At 41.1% G+C, this 19,927-nt stretch overlaps 1 protein-coding gene across 19 annotated transcripts in view; it reads right to left on the reverse strand.

The window, feature by feature from the left end:
* LOC135100816 (voltage-dependent L-type calcium channel subunit beta-1-like) overlaps positions 1-19,927 on the reverse strand; it is a 128,698-nt gene that overhangs the window by 13,861 nt on the left and 94,910 nt on the right. For 16 of the 19 annotated variants that reach the window (XR_010268928.1, XM_064004166.1, XM_064004169.1 and 13 more), the window contains 5 exons: positions 19,808-19,927; positions 8,599-8,866; positions 7,817-8,081; positions 7,216-7,344; positions 6,107-6,275 (listed from right to left, as the gene is read on the reverse strand). The exon at positions 19,808-19,927 is cut by the window's right edge and continues 100 nt beyond it. Coding sequence is in view for 17 of the 19 variants with exons in the window: in XM_064004166.1 (XP_063860236.1) it covers positions 6,107-6,275; positions 7,216-7,344; positions 7,817-8,081; positions 8,599-8,866; positions 19,808-19,927 (951 nt within the window). In the remaining 2 variants the exon portion in view is untranslated. Of the gene's footprint in view, positions 1-1,066; positions 1,096-6,106; positions 6,276-7,215; positions 7,345-7,816; positions 8,082-8,598; positions 8,867-19,807 lie in introns of all 19 variants that reach the window. The other 3 variants (XR_010268929.1, XM_064004170.1, XM_064004168.1) reach the window with 2 other exon arrangements.

Consider the following 19,927-nt stretch of genomic DNA (forward strand, 5'->3'; position numbering starts at 1 on the left):
GGCAAAGGCTGTGCAAATAGTCTTGACATAAGGCACCACAGCTAGGTAAAGTAAATGGTTTTACTTTGAACTTTCTAAGAGATTATAAAGTATAATGCCTACATAAATTTCATGACTTATAATCTCTGCAGAATGCATTAAAACATGACCAGAAATGTTGCTAACAGTGCTAATCTAAAAATGCAAAGTATTCAAAGCAAGTTAGTAATGTAGCATGAAGTCCATCCTGGAAAGTTTTTTTTTTTTTCCAGATGCCTTGTGGTCCTCTTGTTTCACTAGTATATATGTAAAAAATTAGTCAAAGGCAGCCTTTCAACTTTCTGCTAATAATCAGAAATATATATTTGCACTTTGATATTGTTCTAGCAAATCATAATTGCCAAATTATATGATTATCCACTGAACCAGTGTCTCTTTGAAATCTTAAGGAAGACTTTTTGTATAATGAAAGGAGGCTATTAAAAAATAACTTCTGCATCACACTCATAATTTTTCATACATATTTCTAGTTTCCATGAATACAATTCTCATATGTTTTGGGACAAGTATTGTCATCAGCTTCTACAAACTCCACTGTGACAAACCTTCTGCATTCACCTCTCTCTCTGCTGCCTGTCTACTTAATGTTGTCCAGCAAAACCTATCATGTCTCTCCACCTAGTTCTCAGCAGTATGTCTTGCTTTCTTTTGCTATCCCTCAGTTACTCTTCTGTACTTAATTGTTCACCATCATTTGTTCAACATGTGTTTTGTCCTGTCCTGTCCCCAAAATATTCAGGACATAAACATGTAAGCCATAAATGTAATCCTACAGTTACATAACAGATTACTGGTAATTAACAATCACTTAGTGATTTCAGTACAGTATATTGTCACATACCCAGCATGTATCCAGTAATGTGTAGGCTTTCATCAGCATTCACAATGATCTTGCTTAGAAATGCATTGATATTTTTTTACATCTTGCCACAACATGTAGTACATAAGCACTTACACAAATTACTATTACATAAGCACTTATATACATGTTACTCCATATCAACACCTAAATACATTTGTTTCTCACCTATTTCACTTTTTTCTTTCCCTTAATATCTGGAAATAAAGTAAAAAATTTTGATCTGTATATAAAAATCAGGAATTTGCTCAATGTTGCAATGATATTTTCAATCATTAGTATTGTTGATTACAGTTACGAATTACAGCTGTAATAGTCAAAACCAAAACATAGATACATACAACAAAAAAGTGTTAACATTAAACCAAAATACTCAAACAGGAAAAAACAAAATAATGGTCATGTAACTGACGTATGATAATAAACTGCATTATATAGAATTATCTCTGAAGGAAAATCAATGCCTGAAACTCAGATCATAAGAAATAGTGTTCAGAGCAAAAGATGTAATATGCATCATCAGTAAGTAGTAGGATTATGTACAATAGCATCAATTATGCACTTCACGAATAACAAGAAGCATCTACTACATGCCCTTTCAGGGGTACAAAGATCTGGTGCCATAACCCCAAGAGCATGTACCAATGCTGCGGTCACATGTGGTAACAACATGCACTCAACATAAGACACCAGCTGTAAGCAAACACCAGAATGGCTGATGCCCTGTTATTTAGCCTTCTGGTTATAAACCCTCATGATTCATAAAACAATGAAGGATAAAATAGTAATGGCACACTTTGAAGTGCTTTACATGTCTATAGATATAGGTATAGCAAGGGTGACCAGTCATCTACAAAGAAAGAAATACAAGTGAGAAGATAAGTTACTGAATTGTTTATATAAAACTTTTTTCTCATCCCATAATATATGTAATAAAGTACAATACATAAAAAAGTTTAATAATCAATATATACACAGAATGGTTTCTTTCATTAAGCAACCAATTTATTAGGTTTAAATGATATGCTGAGCTCAAAGATAGTACTATTTGTGATTGGTATTCACTTTCATAAACACAAACAATTGATAATGTGACCACACCTTGAGAACTCAATAACTCCACTTGGTCCAAAACGAGTTAAGGCCTGATTCGTACGTAAGGAATCATATACGTATACCTTGACTGTTACAATACAGGTTCAGTCTCAAGTTGCTGAATCTCATATGAAAGCTTAAAGCTTGTGAGAAATTTCTCATGTATTTCAAAGCTGCCTAGTGCTGTACACCAGGGTAGTCTCCTGAAGGCTGCCTGAAGTATAACTAATTCATGAGATTGCTAATTTTCTTTTTACCATACACTAACAATTTATCAATGTATCAACATGCCATTAAGTACCACTAATATAATCAAGGAACCAATTCAATAATTTGGACTTGCTGTCATTATATTTTTAAGCTATGCCCTGCATAACCCTAGAGCAACCATTCCATTTGAAAGAATTTAAGAACAGAAGTAAACGTGCTGCTTCAAGAAGCAATACTTAATTTTTTTCTTTTATTTCTCCTAATGCACAACAAACTTGGAGACTTGGTAAGAAAGCTAGGTTTTTAGGTGCAGAAAGCTATGTACCTACTATGAGTAACTAGTATGTGATATTTTAGGCTACTGGTCCACCAAGGTCATGCTGACTGGGATACATCAGTCTCTTAGGCACATGACAGCGAGATGTTTATCAAAACTAAATGTAACAAAGTGTTTAACCTCCAAACTGCTTAAGGCTTCGTCCCCTCTAACTCCCCGAAAGACGTGCTAACAAATGTGGGTCATTTTTGTGCTGTGGAAGCTGGACTCGCTGCTGTGCTTCAGTTTGGACATATGATAATGAAGCTATTTTCAAAATTAAATCTACCCGAACATAATAACCTCGCCAGGACATCTTACCTTGATGAAGGATGACACTAACAGTGATTAACAAGACAGTGTCAGATAAGAGGCTCTGAAATGTGGTGGACACTAGATTGGCTGACTGAAGTACGTAGACCACCAGGGGATAAATTGTGTACCGATACGGTGAACTGAACTCTTGTTTGATGCTCTAATCCCTCAAGTGTATAGCAGAACGTTGTGTTCATTAACGCCGAGCAATGATGGTGAAGAATTAGAGGTCTCCACAAGTGTCAGAGAGGTGATCAAATGGCCAATATTTTTCTCTGTAGTATTGTAAATTTTTGCCTAATAAAATCTGGCTTAAAAATATTCCGAATAGTGATATACATGACATAGCAATGGCCATACCTACATGCTGAGCAACGTGTGGAAGTGCAGATAGGGATATTGAAACATATCTGATATAGACAGCTGGATACGGTTTTAAGGCTCATATTCTCACCTGATCGGTTCCACTCAAGGTCCCTGTGTTGTGTCCGTAGCTGTCCCTTGTAAGTACGTGTAGTATGTACCGTACTTAGTTGTCCGCTCTTTGTTTATCAACAAAAGCCGAATTGTCGTGAATACTTTATAGGGTCTACTTCATCCTATGTTTAGCTAATATTTCTACCAGGTCTTCAACCATGTTGTTGTGGACAGCAGCGGACAGACAAGTTTATTAAGGCGGGTTTAAACAGGACTGTTTTTCCACCCGGATGGCTCCAGCCAATCGGAACAGCCGGCAGGTTTCAGCCGAAAGTATTCACATGGTCGACAGTAGCCGCTATCCCGATGCATAAAAAATTAAACAATCAAGATGGAGTCCTCAGACGAGCTGGTTGCTATAGTTGCGATTTTGCTGTGCTTTAAGAAAAAAGCAAAAGAAGAAATGACTGTGAACTCGTTCCTGGTCTGTAAAGCCTTGCAGGCTGTGGTACTCATGTCTTCTGGTACAAATAAGCTAGGCCACTGGTTTCCTCAGTGACGTTGTAAACAAACCAATTCTGCGTCTATTTTCCAAAATTTTGATAAATGAATTTAAACATTAGATTTATTTATGATATATAATGGTACATTCAATGGTTAATACTTAAACACTCTCCAACAATATTCGTCCTATTTTAATTTTATAGTGATAGTTCTCATTTGACCCTGAAAAAAAATGCAGAGAAGGCAGCCCATCAGACCGACAGAGCGGTTTCCCGGCTGGTCCGGCAATTCTGCATATCCCGGCTAAAAGCCCCGTGTAATCCTCCCCCCTCCCCAACCCTGTAACACCCCTTGGTTAAGACTGAGCATGCGCAGTTCACGGGCGAACAGCCGTGTACAAAAGAATAGTTAGGAATACAACATGCTGTCCCCCAACATGGCTGGGGACTTAGTTAAAAGATTAACCGAATATAGAGAACAAACACCCTATAAAGTCTTCAAAGCAGACCGGCTTTTGTTGATAAAGAAAGAGCGGACAGCTACGTACTTACAGTCATACAATGAGACAGCCATGATTAGGACACCGGTACTCTGTTTACATGATTATTAATCAATTACGAATTTTCCTGCTTCATCTAAAACTTATCAGTGGGTTTCGCTGCTCCATTAGCATGCAGTGCAGAAATACTATTATGAACTATAATTTAATCACGTAATTTTCACTCCAATGCAATGCTTCTGTGGGACTTGGACTGTTCGGCACCTCAACATGTCCTCTTCCTCGGCCAGTCTGCCGCCACACCACTGCTTGAGGTAAGTGGCAACAAGACAAACCTTTCATCCGTCATCTTCGTTCAGCATCGTTTATAAATCACCAATTTCTTCGTTTTCAAGTTGAATACAAACACAGAAAAGCGAACACTGAACAAAGTTCTACGTTTTCTGCACTAGCACAAGACATCGCTCTTCGCAAATTTTCATTGTACCACGAGGATTGGCTGGCTGCGGTCCTTGTGAATAATTTGCTGGAGGAGATTTCCATTACAATCCTTGACTTACCCTGACTTTGATTAAATAATATATATATATATATATATATATATATATATATATATATATATATATATATATATATATATATATATATATATATATATATATATATATATCGCTTTAGTTGTTAATATGAAAATCCTCACTTTGTGGGAATGAAGAACTCGAAATGGGTGGTTAGGAAATCGCCGTAAATGTTTAAGCATGCGCCATATATTAGTATAAGATATTTTGTTCTACACATGAATCTACAAAATAAGATGAGTACGAGTGAAAAAAAAAAAAAGAAGAAACTCGCGTTTTCAAACACTGGAAAATTGATATAAAGGGATGGTAGCCATGAGAGCTCATTATCTTAAATATCCTCTTTTCGGGGCTGTTTTCCTCAAGGGAGCGTACTTTACGCGTACTATGGCCGCTGTTCCGGAAGGTTGTGGGTGGAGTCCCGAGTCGATCATGTATTTTCCTCCTTCATACTTCATAGTCCATAGGGATCTTCATCACTGCCAACAATCGTGATGGCCTACACTGTGATGTAATGATGAAACTGAAGCGGTTACACCACGAGAAGGAGCAAGCTGGGAGCCGAATAAATGATGGGCCACTCAACGCACACACCTAGCCAATGAGACCATAACGATCGCCATAGTTCAAGTGGAGTTTACAGGACCTTAACTGTCCGGCAAAAAAGAAAAGAAAAAGGAAACAACATTTTTTTAAGTCGTAGTCTATCGGTAAACCTTAGATATATTTTATAACCATATGATATTTTACAACTTTTCAATAAGTACATGACCTTTTCTTTTAAGTCTAACTCCCGCATTGAGTAGTGACTGTCACATCTTAAAGACTCCCTTATTATGTGACAGTCGTAACATTACTCTGTTACGATCTGGGAAAGGGCTTTCACTGTGATGAAAACTACAAATTTAAACCCGCTGAAAACAAAGAAACAAAGTGTGGAGGTGTATATACAGCCCTTGGTAAATATAAAATCACAAGACTTGGTCACTCACTACTAGAAATATGAAATCAGCTTTTGCCAGACAAATTTCGCCATGATCCGAACTTATATCAGGAAAAAGAGCACAAGACTATGTTAGACCTAAGTTTAAAGAACTTTCTCTCTCTCTCTCTCTCTCTCTCTCTCTCTCTCTCTCTCTCTCTCTCTCTCTCTCTCTCTCTCTCTCTCTCTCATTTGGCATAATTACGCATCTAGTTTCTATACAGTTCATCTGTCACCTGGAATCAGCAAATAAATCCAAGCTGCTGCCAGCGCCACACTCCCTGTAACTAACCTGGCGGCGTTGAGTTGGTCCGCATGAGATTTCCCTGCGCGTGGTTGGAGCGCGGGCTGGTGTGGGGAGAGGGGAGGGGTCGCTGGATTTGTGGCGGTGGCAGGGGCGGGTGCGTTGCCTGCCAGTACGCCTCCAGGTACTCCGCTATGTGTTCACACGCGTCCTCCAGCTGAAAGAAGCCCGCCATGAGCACATTTACACGAACCATGAAACCTCCCTGATAATTGTGACACAGCAGGATTTATTGGTGCGATAGGGATAATAAGAAGCGTGGGGAAAAGGAAAGCTGGAGATACTAGGATCGAAGAAAAATTGTGATACATATGCGCACATCAGATGTTACTAATTACTCGTATTAAGGCAGCAACAAAAAGCAGACGCGTGTGACACAAACAGTAATAATAATGCTACAAATAGAAAAAAAAGTAATAATAATAAATAAATAGATAGATAAAACATCATGGTTAGCACAACAGTAAAGGAGAAAAGGAGATCTTATCTTCGAAAACAGACAAATACAAGCACATTAAAATGTTAACCAGCAAATAATATGATAACAAATATGACGCCATGAACAACAAAACTGATTAATGACACTCAACGAAAGACACAGGCCAGGAAAATAATATAAGCTAGAATGGAGATATTAGTGGCAGAAGCAAACTTGTACGCGGCACATACGTAAAAAAAATATATATATTTAGCAGATGCGGCATCAGCAACAGGGATGAGGCTGCTGATAGAGCAATACCACAATGGAAATATAGATCGATAAGGATGAAAAAGAAAGAAAGAGGAATTAAAACTGAAACAAAAAATGAACAAAAATTTTTAATTCCTACATAATAAAATTTGAATTCACAAGAAAAGAAATGTCTGGTAAGGTAAAACATGTGGAAAAGAAAGAAAAAAAAAAGCTAAAATAACACCACAAATCTTTCTACATTACATTCCCATGGCAAAAATGAAACAAGACTCCGCGAGTAAACTCGTTACCTTCTCAAGTTCTCTCAGTTGACATAATACATATGTAAATGTAAGAGATGTATACTATACAAAGATCCTTATACATAAAGACAGTTATGGTTAATGAGACGGGTCCTCCTCACCTGGTTCTCGTCAAGAATGACATCGAACATCTCAGGTGGACATTGCGCCAACTTCTCAGCGGCAACCATCTGCACGTTGAGGTTACGACTTTGAGACTTGCCCCGGGACTTTATTAGACGCTGCAATACCTGCCAGAGGAAACAACACGTGCACGTTTAAATATGACTGAAAAAAAAAAGAATAGTGTCTCGATCTCCAGTGAAAACTACACATACTAGTAAACACGAATAAAGTCAGCGAATTAACCATTTTCTCCCATGTTGACGAGCATCTCACGAAATTATATAAACACTTAAAGAGTCAGTTTCTCCTGTAATGTTCCGATAAGGCTCAACATTCATTGCACAAAATTAGAGGGAAGCTTACTACGCTGGCTGTACTAATCTTTATACACGTGGACTATAAAAACGAGTAAACTTGTCTCATATTTCGCTCATTAATAGAAGGCACCAAGAAACTAAATACATTGTCCTCAAATACCAGTGCATCAAGAGATCATGCTTTTTGCAGTATAAGTCTTATCGTCGACATTCAAGATGACAGCAATGGAAACCTGCAAGGGGTGAGAATAAATCCCGACCAGCCATCGTGTACCCTCACCTTAGGAGACGAGATCTTGAGGTACACGAGGATAGGCGCTAAAGAGGTCTTGGCCAGTTGCGACGGGTGGTTGATGGTGTCACAGTCCAACACCACCAGCTGCAAGGTTCTGGCCAACTCGAATATCCGCTCAATCTCAGCCTGAACTTCGGCTATACAAGAAGACCTGGAGTTTGAGCGTTCCATAAGGGCTCTTTTACTGGGGTTGTTGAGAAGACTCCGTTTGGCCAGAGAGATATCGGCGCTCACCCTCGTGATGATCACCCTGTGGAAGAGGCGGCGCTGACTTGATGCACGCCGGACATAACCGTCCCCCGGGGGTTTGTGAGGCTTACTGTGTAATGTTTCACCTGGCTCTGTTAAGGTCCGGACCTTACTTGGTGCGGTTACGTTCTTATACAGCTATGTCTTACAAGGGTGGTCAGGACAAGTGTGAGGGGGTGTAATGCAAGGGGTTCATTACTGAAACCGTTAGTGTGTAGCATTTTAAATACTATGAGGCATGTAGTTATTCATGAGCCGCTATCAAACTAAATGAATCAATGAAGCTGTTATTCTTTGAAGTTAGAATGTTCACACTAGACTTCATTCTAAGACTCAATCATACAAGTATATTGTATTTCTTTTTAACAATGTGTATTTTACGTTAGGAGTTCTGGTTGTTTTTCGTGTGAATCTATCTAGGCACTTACGTTAACATTACCATGGTACCGGATACTGAAAAATAAAATACATTATGAGTTACACATAAGAAGAGGATAATTTTGGCAGCGCATACTTACCTTCCCTCAAACTTGTGCTTAATGTAATCAAAAAGCGCCTTCTGCATCATGTCCGTGACCTCGTACCCTTTTAGGGAGGGGCCGACGAGCACTAGCGGGCGCATGGAAGGCACGACATCGTAAGGAGGAATATTCTCCTGTTTCTTAAAGAAAGGATTCTTTTTTCCTTTCGCCGGAGGAGTGGTGATGGAAGTTTTCCCCTTGGAGTTGCCCAAGGAATCGGAGTCTTCTCCCAGGTTGGAGTCTATACCGTTGTCGAGATCAAGTCCTGTGTGGTGTACGGCAGAGTTATTGGCAGGGAGCCTGGGAGCTGCCAGCTTGGTCTGGCTCGCCTTCTAAAGAAAGGCTAGGGAGCTTATATCAGTATAGGTGGCAGACCAGCGGTGAGGAAAACATCACCACTAGGCACAACATTATCAAGACAAAATCTCCCAACCTCTGAACCTCAACAAATTCACAAAACTATTATTCATAAGGTGTTAACTTTAACACATCTGAGCCAAGGCGAGAAGGGAGAGTTTGTCCGGCAGGTAAACACTAGCATGAGTTGCTGGGTGGTAGAGCTACCGCATGGAGCATGTATCAAAAAGGAACTCAGGAAGGTAAAATTTCAATTAGAAAGGAGGTCAAAATATTTCATACTATTAAGGACGATGGAATCTAGGTAAGATTAGCTTATATTACATAAACTTTGGGTATTGAAGAGTAATGCAAAATATGAGAGCATTATACACGCATCCGAGTGTCAATGAAGGACCACTAGACAACCCTTGGATGGTGCCAGGCATTCAAGAAGTCTGAAAAGGAATGATCCTTGGGTCTTAAGAGAACAATCTATGTCAAAACACATGGCCAGGAGGGGAAAAAGTAATACAGAAAAAAAAAAAGGTTGGAAGTACACCACAGGTGCTCATGGACAAACTGTAAATAAGGTTTGCCTCGAAAGAAGCTCATCACAGAGATGCATGATTCCTATGTCTAAAAGTTGTCAATCTCTAGGAGCTTACATGCAACTCATTCAAGGTAAACTAAGTGCTCCTTAAATCTGTAGGATATATATACATAATCAACCAGGGTGTGCTTGGCAAAAATAGATAAATGCAATAAATGGATGAATGAATGAATAAATAAATAAATACATAAATGAATAGATAAATAAATAAAGGGTGCAAGGGGTACTAGTGTGTGAGTATCATTACGTCAGGTCAGCTGCGAGGATTGTGTCACGGTGAGGCTAAGGGTCTGGCGGCACGAGGCAACACCATGCTCACAAGACGGAACGCTCTGCCCTTAACACATGCAACACGTATTGCCCTCCACCGTGTGTGTGTGTGTGTGTGTGTGTGTGTGTGTCACTATTGCACCAGACGGTGGTACTTAAAAAGAGGAGCGCAAAATGTCTATGTTTAGTAATGGGAAGCCTTATCAGAGCACAGCGCGGCTCCCTTCCTCCTAGATGAACATTATCGCTAGGATCGGGGCGTGGCCGCCAGCAGGGAGGGGGAGGTGCCGCGCGGCGCCACGCTCCCCCTCGGTCCCACACCCACACGCTCCTGAGTAAATGTACAGTACGTTTTCATAGACGGTTTGATCAGATCAACTACATCGAATTCGCATGATAATATTGGCTATTTATATGGATATACGTATATGGGTTACGTATTACAGTGTGCGTGTGTGTGTGTGTGTGTGTGTGTGTGTGTGTGTGTGTGTGTGTGTGTGTGTGTGTATACGTCAGTATATATATATATATATATATATATATATATATATATATATATATATATATATATATATATATATATATATATATATATATATATATATATATATATATATATATATATATATATATACATACATACACACACACATACAGGCTTTAATCACTTCAAGGCAACGTCTGGATAGTGGTGGCGGTAATATGGTATTGGAGTTAATGGCAGTGGGGCAGGTGGTGGTGGTGGTGGTGGCGGCAGTGATGCAGAAATGAGTCGCACTGTAACACAAGTCTTGTTTTCACAGGACGCATGACAATGGTGTTGCAACCCTTAGTAATTAACTTTGCTTAATTACCGAGTCTTGATCGACTCGAAACATTTAAGGCGACGACAACAGCGCGATAAATAGCTGCGTCCCAAGGAGTTTTTTTTTTTATTTAGGAAATAAGCCAACCATGTATCGTTAAATATAACGTGACACATGAAGATCTTACGAACAGCCACGATTTTTCATATGAAACCGAATAGCCAATACAATAATTGACTTCCATGCATATTATTGAATTATTCGTACCATCCTGAAAACATTTAGGGATGCGCATGACTGTATCAGCCTGGTTTGGCTGATCATTAAAGTGCTGATTACAATCCCACACTACAGTTTCGCATTTGTTTTTAGTGTTGAGTGTCACTGGGTAAAGGGTCTGAAATAAAGCTACATACGTATGCTCATGAAAATACTATGTAAGCATCACACTTGGCGATGAAGGTGCCAGATAGGGTGACTCAGGATGCCAACGTCAGACTGAAAATAAATTATGAACGTGTAAATAAAGAGATACGATAACAAGGGAGGAATGGAGGCAGGCATGCTGGTCGCGGCCACCTCACGGGCTGTGCCTCGCGGGGCTGCAGGAAACCCTTAGGAGGCAGGGTGCAGCCTGTCCTGTCGTACACCAACTATTATTATTATCATTGTTATTATTATTATTATTATTATGATCATCATGATCATCATCATCATCATAATTGCTATATCATTATGACAAGGCAGGAAAAACATGGGCCAAATAAGTGATAAAGTCAAGTAAATAGCTATGCTGTGCTCATAATTACTGTAATGACGGTGTACGAGACGACGGCTAAGTGAGTGTGATGAGGGCCTGAAGGACACACATCACCAGCCTTTATGTTTTCTCCTGTTACTCCTGCTCCTCTTCCTCCTTCTCCTCCTGTTCCTCTTTTAGTAAGAAAGAATGGAGGGTGGATAAGGTTTACTTTGATCTAAATACTTCTTGTCACACGTAAAAGGACGAGAGAGGCAGATAGGCAGAAGCTCTTCTATGGCGACAGCAAGGCAGCAGAATGGTAAGCAGTGCACAGGTATCGCTCAGTCTTCAGCCAAAAACAATTAAAAGGCCTCATGGAACCGTCCAACATCGCTTGCTGCTAAAACAGGAAAAGTAAGGGCCATTTGAGGCAATGACATCCTATTCCTTTTAATTACATCACAAGCTGGTTCATAATTACGAATAAAGAAAACGTGGCACTGACATTTTACCGAGACAACAGCTGCCTATGTCTCGCGCTGTGCTGTGAAGACAGATGAACTTCCTTAGCTGTGGGAAATGCTTCATAAAGGCAAGTAAGTGCAATCTAAAAGGTTCCTAGACCGTTTCCTCAAGTAGCGAGGTCATGCTGGGCAGCGGGAAGGGCCACGGCGTGGGGCAGCAGGTCAATGCCAAGCTCCCAGCCATACACACAGACACACACAAATAAAACAAAACAAAAAAGAAGTTACTCAGCAAGACAGAACACGGTGTCTACAATGAAGCCTTTCGGAAGAATGCAGGTCAGGATAAGGAAAGCTTTAAAAGAAATAATGCAGGTCAGGATAAAGGAAAAGGAGGACGATAAACAAGGCAGAAGCATCCCACAGCACACCGTCCCAGGAAGCGGCTCATGACTAGGCCGGAGTTGTAATGCGGCAGTGCGAGTCGAGTACCCACTACGATTATCCTAAACTGACAGTACGTCCCGCATGAATCAGCAGTGGGCTCAGATTCAGTTAGTGAAAATTAAATATAAGCAGCCAGATCCTGTATCTTTGTCACGCAGTGAAAGTTCTCAAACACAGTACGTCTCTATCCAAAACAATAGGTGGCTAAGAAAGCTGGAGAAAGTCAGTACTCATGCGTTAAACACTGCACACAAGTTGCCACAAACCCCGCAGCCGATGAAGAATTAGTCCACTTGTCAAGAAGTCTGACGTCCGTCACGAGAAAAAGCGATGCATTGCATTAAAGTTTATAAAATATCATAGATTAGTTTGCACCAAAGCAACGCGTTAGTCTACAGAAATGCACGAGTTAGATTTTTCATGCACGTCGTGGTCTTTGAAATGGATCGTAACATATCGGTTACAACCTACACAGTTAGTTGCTAACGAACTGTTCGAAATATATCAAAAAGATTTCTACTGTACGAAAGGGAATCTTTAAGGTCACGGGAAAACACTCCTAATATGGCGACGACGAGAGCGAGGAGAAAGTTGAGAACATGAGACCTTATTACAGAACGAAGACGAAGTGGTAAAAAAAAAAAATAAATAAATAAAATAATAATAATAATAAATAATTAAAAAAAAAATTCATGCATGGCGCCGCAACAAGACAGGTCATGCAGCGCTGGATTATAGAACTGCATAATAATACCATTACAGAACGACGAGAGAGAGAGAGAGAGAGAGAGAGAGAGAGAGAGAGAGAGAGAGAGAGAGAGAGAGAGAGAGAGAGAGAGAGAGAGAGAGAGAGAGAATTGCAATGAGAAAACAAATATGCATTGTTTTTCATTCGTTCATAATCTTCCCTTCAAACGTCACAGCCAGACTGACTGATCGTATCACTGACAAAACAACCGTGAAATAGGAACGTTTCGCTGTGACGGAAAAAACAAAGAGATAAATGTGATTTTTTTAAGAATTCAAACGAGGTCACGGATGATCGAATGGGTGTGTCCTCACGCCGCATGATTTCCTCCCATGACTGAAAGACCGACACAAGAAAATACATCTATCATGAACGTAAAAAAGAAGAATGAGAGAAAAAAAAAAGCAGCAAAGACCGAAAAGAACAGGATTACAATTGATAAACACTGAATTAAATTCAACGTAACCCAGAAAAAAAAAAAAACATGACAGCAGTCTCTCTCTCTCTCTCTCTCTCTCTCTCTCTCTCTCTCTCTCTCTCGAGCGGGTGGTAATTAATATGGCCAAAAGAGCTCAAGACCTTCAGCGCGAAAATCCACTAATTAAGTGTGTGTGTGTGTGTGTGTGTGTGTGTGTGTGTGTGTGATATGATGTGAAACCAGTTCCTGAGTGCGACACACACACACACACACACACACACACACACACACACACACACACACACACACACACACACACACACACACACACGTCAATTAAAATTTAACAACCAGGGGAGGATTGATTAAACAGTAATTCGTTGACCTACAATCTATTATACCCGTGACATGGTAAGAACAACACATCTACCGGTGCACGTGTTTCCATTATAAGCCAGTTACCTTTGTATTAGACTAAAACGTACATTGTTTTAAATATACATATAAGGATGTCTGTGAATGCGAGAACGAGTTTGCTGCAAGTGTTGGCTCATGTAGGAGTTGCAATAGCACATTCTTTTATTGCTTAATCTAAGGTAAGGTTGAGAAGGAAAAAAGTGATACTTAATCTATCTCTTCTATATTGACTTTCTTCTGAGAGTATAAGTCAAGCATTAAGCAGCTACGCTAAGAAAAATGTAACGTAAATATTGTTGCAGGACGAAGCGGCGGAAGGTATGAAAGATACATTACGGCTTGTGACACTTCGACGTACATCCATAATTCATACAGACGCCTGCGTTGCCTTGATGTGTGGTAGAGTACATGAGAATAAACTAATTTGCACCAAACTGACGGTCAGTATGAATATAATTAGTCCTGGTTTGGGTCGATTAATTGATTTATTGGATTTTGGCGCAGCAACAAGGCAATATGGCGCGGCACTGGGAGTGTTCGGGCCGCGTCGTTGACGAACACTGAATTCTAAAGTGGCAGGCAGGACTACGCTTCAAACCCCACCACCGCGTCAAGGCTTCCTAAGTTTACATTGCTTAGGTGGATTCTTCGATAGGGAGTCGCGATGTGAGTCAGCCTGTCAACGAAAAAGACAACAGCAGCGTAATCTTTAAGGGTCTCCTCGGTAACAATATCAACTTCTGACTCTCATATTCACGATATTTTTCCTATGAACTTCATTCCGGTAAAACTGCGCCATTACATCTCGCAATTATCGGACAATACATTTTACGAATAAGAGGAAGACGGACAAATGAAGGTAAGATTAGCCTACAAGAAAAAAGAAAAATAAATGACAAAGAAATAAATATGGGACTAAATTTCTATGAAGAGTGGGACAGCAAATTGGACCCAATATTCAAGATGGATTAGGACAAATAATCATAGTGATAATAATAATAATAATAATAATAATAATAATAATAATAATAAAAAAACTCAAGAGTAAACCCAGCAGCAGCATTTTCATCACGTCTCTGTGTTGACATAAGTGGCACAAAAGATGACGTCACCGACAGCGACGACTGCAAGATCTGTTCAAACCAATGTCTTTTCGAGTCGTGCTTGATTCAAACATCGTAATTATTAACGTACAATTTTGGCCGCCACGCCGCACGTTTGACAGGAAGCAGCAATGAACAGAATGGTGTGAAGAAATATACTGCATAAATCAAGATGAGCCCGGCACTGCGTATTGGGGCTGATTCGGAATACAGATTTGGGTCGTGTCTTGAGGAACGGACAATCTAACCGTGTAACTTTCTTTTTTTCTCTTTCTTTTTTTTTCTGGAATACTTACAGATTTTTTTTAATGATGAGATAATATCTACGCATTAGGAAAACAATGTGAATAATAGTCTTGCTCTCTTTGGTGCCAATATATTTGAATCCGGGAAGATAAATTTTGCGGACGATGTATCGAAAAAATAAAGTAAAATAAATAAATAAATAAATAAGCTTAGGTTTTCGCCCAACATTTTATTTTTACCAATGTTAACAATTTTGTGGCCGAGGAATACTTTGCTAATCTCTTAGACAGCGCCGTCAGGATCAGTGACCAGGCATGGTGAGGGGCACATTGTTGATTGCTCTATGTACTCAATCCATATTACTATTATGAATTAATATTATCATTGTTGTTGCTTCTTCTTATTCTTGTTTTACTTTATGATCAGTGCTCTTGAGCGCAATAACATTATTTCCTTCCACGTGGTCGTTGCTGCCGCGAAAAGTCAATTAAATCATTCCATAACAGTTAGCGAACAGCGAACGCATCTCAGGAGGACACCGTGACGAGAATGGTCTGGTTTGGTTAGGTCTGGTCTGTCATTCAGTCTGGCGTCACGTTATCATTTTGGGTCGTCACGTTATCATTTTGGGTCGTCACGCATCTGGCAGTCCATGGCAGGTGACGTCACAGACCGGAGTACTCAACTTGCCGTTGACCTGTGCACGTGACGCAACTTTGATCCACACGGTCGTGAAACTTGGGTTAATTTTGTTAATACACGAGGGAGGATGCCTGGGCACCTCCATAGCAGTAATTAGACAACCATGTGATGACAGTGAGTGAGCCTAACGATGAGTAAGTCACTCAACCCGGGTCTGTGGCGTCATACAGGAGCGTCTTAGAGCTCAGTTCTGCAAACCAAGCAAAAAACAAAACATTACGGAGAAGGGTGGAAGGGCTGGGGCAGGGCAGGAAACAGTGCACTTCAATCTATAACCAAGTGGGGAAAATAAATATCTAATGGACAACTGTGGCTCCTGAAGGGTCACATGTACTTACAAGAGGTCAAGGTCATCCCAAGGCGAATGAATTTGTAAGGGAAGGAAAGAGAAAAATTACATGTAGCAATATGACACGGTGAATCACTGGTGTGGTCTAGCTTCCTGAATATCTCTCAGCGCTGACCAGGAATTTCTCATCCAATTAAAGGAAGGAAACACTGTCAAAGTGAGAACAGTTGCTCTAATTTCTCTAAATCATTATTGTGGCAATGGCAGATGTCAGCTGAAGAGTCAGCATCATGAATAAACAAGAGCAAGGGCCCATGGAAGGACAAATGATAAATATAAGTAAAATAAAACAGCAAGAAAGGAGAATTAGGGGCATATCAATATGAATGAGCCAACTTGACTAATAAATCCACATTATATTAAATGCAAAAGTTAAAACACTTTTAGTAATGCAATGATAAGAAGGGAATCAGATTCTACGATTTTGGCGTCTTAGGCGTGTAATGAGTCTTTATTTTTATTTTTTTTCTTGAAGTCCAAATTTTGTTGCGTTGCTTTTGAATCCGTATTATTCATATTTGTTACGATCCAATTGCCTGTGTAATGATACTGGTTCCCTCCTTGCCAGACAGACAGCTCTTGACCTGTCACACCACACACCTCATGTAAAACAACCTGACGCAAAACTAAGGAAGGAAACCCTGCTCTCCTAATGCATCTTGAACAAGCTTTACACCTACTCTCTCTCATGCAGTGATTGTATGTATAGCAAACGGCCAATCTGGTGTTCATTATGTTGAGGTGAGTCTGGGGTATTTATCTCGTGACAAATGATAGACGAAAGCTGTGACAATTTTGTGATATCCTGAAGCGTGTCGGAGGCCTGGTGGAGAGGGGACACTGTTGGTTCAGAGGCCACAAGGTGAGGCGCTTCTCCCTTACGCAGGAAGCATTCCTGGAGCGCCGCAGGTGCAGGGGACATTTTACTGATGTGATGCAAAATGCAGGACTAAGGTTCGGGAGGCTGTGCACTGTACAAGCCTGAAACTCTTCGGCAGAAGAGTGTGACGCCACGCTGGCCGCGGCACAGACCATCGGCCGCTACACTACACAGACGCACCTACTGCATGCTTTTAGCAAAAAGCCGCTACTTTTCTACTGCAACCCACTGCAAAATCAAACTCTAAGGACAAAACAAAACATCAAAGGTTTTAATTATACATGGCATATATCAAACCAAAGTAGAAACCCTCTATGTTTGAATGCAACAACCCAGGATGTCCTCTGGTGTTTACAGACCCATCCAACCCCACCACGAGCGATCACGACTCCTCACAGTCACTAACAAAACACCTGCGGCCAAAGATTGGGGAGTCCTGTAGGTGGAGTGACTGCACGGGTGAGGTGAGGGAGGGGAGGGAAGGGGTAAAATTACGTTGCCACTCAACGCCCCTGCACACTATATGATCTTTCCTTGTAAAATATTTTTCTACCTACATAACTACAAAATATATCCGGCACATCCTTGACTACTCTGCCGCTGCTTTAGTTCAACATCCATAGCGCTGCCTCCACTCGTCCACTGAGGCTCTTCTACCTACTTACTTTGTTAGAACACTGCGATAAAAAGCCAAACACATCTAGAAGCACTGATATCAAGATGGCACTATGAGCACAAGCCACACTCTTCCAGCCTTCGTGTCTGTCCCGGATGAGCGGCAGCACCACTACCAGCCGCCGCAGCACACATCACTCACGCACTCTCACCAGGAACCCAACCAGGTGAAACAAGCACATTCCCTTGAACTCGGTAAGAATCTGAACCCAAAGCACTACCCTAACATGTCCATGGCAGCTTTGCCCTTGAGTCAGGGGCGTTGCATCAGCCCTTATTCCACATCAAGACGGTCAATGAGCACGGTGGGGGCTGGCGTCGGACTCCAGGCGGGGCACATCCCTCACAGCTCCCCCCTCGACTTGTCCGCCTCGCGCCAGCACTGAATCGCCGAGTCGAATGGCACGTCTATATGTTATATGTAAGTGATTTAGGTAACAGCTGCTGATTCACAGAATTTGAAATATATTTATGTTGGATGACCTCGAATTCTACCATTCTTTTCGGAGTTTTCGAACAGATTTTTGAGAAATATTTTAAATTAGATTGAATTAAATTAAATATCTTAAATTAAATTATTGTAAAATCCAGAACAGAAGAGAACGATTTTTCTTATTTGTGTGTTAAAACAAGACGTGCCAATGTATACTTACATATCGGCCCGAACTGTCTTCCTGATGCAGCGGCGCTTCTCACGTCGAGGGATACATGATATTATCAGACTGGATTCCATTGAATTTTAGTTAACTTGAATATAGGCATTTCAGTACGTGATATTCGTTGTAGTATGACTATTTTACGCTAAGCACATAACTAATGGTACCTCCACTTTCTCACTTGCTGACACAATAAAAACGCAAGTAAAACTACGAAGTGACTGAAAAACTTTCAACGTTGTTTCCGTCAGCACAAAAATAAAGCTGAATCTTCCTCTGCTCAATTGTCATATTTCAGCATCGGTTCAAGAATATCAAGATTGCAGTGAAAAGGCAATAATTATGTCGTTACGCGAGGTCACGCGTGGGAGCGGGGGCGGGATTAAGATTACCTCCACCCCTGACCTACAGTAACCAAGTCTTCAGTGGAGATGGACTGAAACACCGACGTCAAAGTTCAGTCAACAAGTAGAGAGGTTCATGGCAGCATACAAAGGCATGCGGATACCATCACAGGTGTGGACACATGCATCAGGGCACGAATAAACGAGGGACTCAGGAGCTTCACAACGTGAGCCGCCCGCGCACAAGCTTCTCCCCTTTCCTACCCAGCAGCATCCGGTCCAGCTGCGTGCCTGAGTCTCCTGTTGCATTAATAAGCTCTATTTTTATTTTTTTTTTTGTAACTCATATCTTTAATCAACTGAGGCTTTTTTAAACGTTACACATCCATGTGTATCTTGCTACTCATTATGGTATTCGCATCTCACCATGTCTACAAGTTCTGAGAGGCCAGCTAGTGATCGACGAGGTGAAGATGACGCGAGACGGACACGGTGTGCTCCCCTCTAAGAATGGACTCCAGCCTCGACCACGGGACACTTGCCGCTGGTCGATGCCGCTCATGAGAATTCCAACAACCTCACCACCTCAGCCTCCACTAGGGTGACACGCGGCCCTGTGCAGGGTGCCCGCGCGTGCAGTGTGTGTGTGGGGAGAGGCTAACGGGTGTATTGAAGAGTAGTACATCTTGTGGCTCAGGAAGGGGCGGCCGAAGTGGTGACCAGCTTCCCCCTTGCACACGGACACACTGCAGCCACACTCACACATACAACCTACACACTTATGTACACTCCTTTCATCTACTTGATGAAGGAAGTGCCGAGAAACTGAGGGAGGAGTGAAGTGAACATGAACGTGTGTTTCTACACAGTATAGGCTACACATCGTTGGCTACGAGTAACATTATGTACGGGGGAGACCCGCCTGGCGCCGGAAGGGTAGCGGTGTGAGCTGGCGCCAGGCGTACGACAACACCCACACCCAACACTTACCGGGGGTAGGGGGAGTGGAGCCTCGGGAGTTGGAGCTCTTGCTATTGGATAGAACATCATTTATCATTCCCAGGTTACCCGAGGAGGAAGTTTTGGAGTGCAGCTTGCAGCTCTTCTGCT

Source organism: Scylla paramamosain, chromosome 5, assembly GCF_035594125.1.
Source record: "Scylla paramamosain isolate STU-SP2022 chromosome 5, ASM3559412v1, whole genome shotgun sequence".
In the NCBI taxonomy this organism is placed as follows: Eukaryota; Metazoa; Arthropoda; class Malacostraca; order Decapoda; family Portunidae; genus Scylla; species Scylla paramamosain.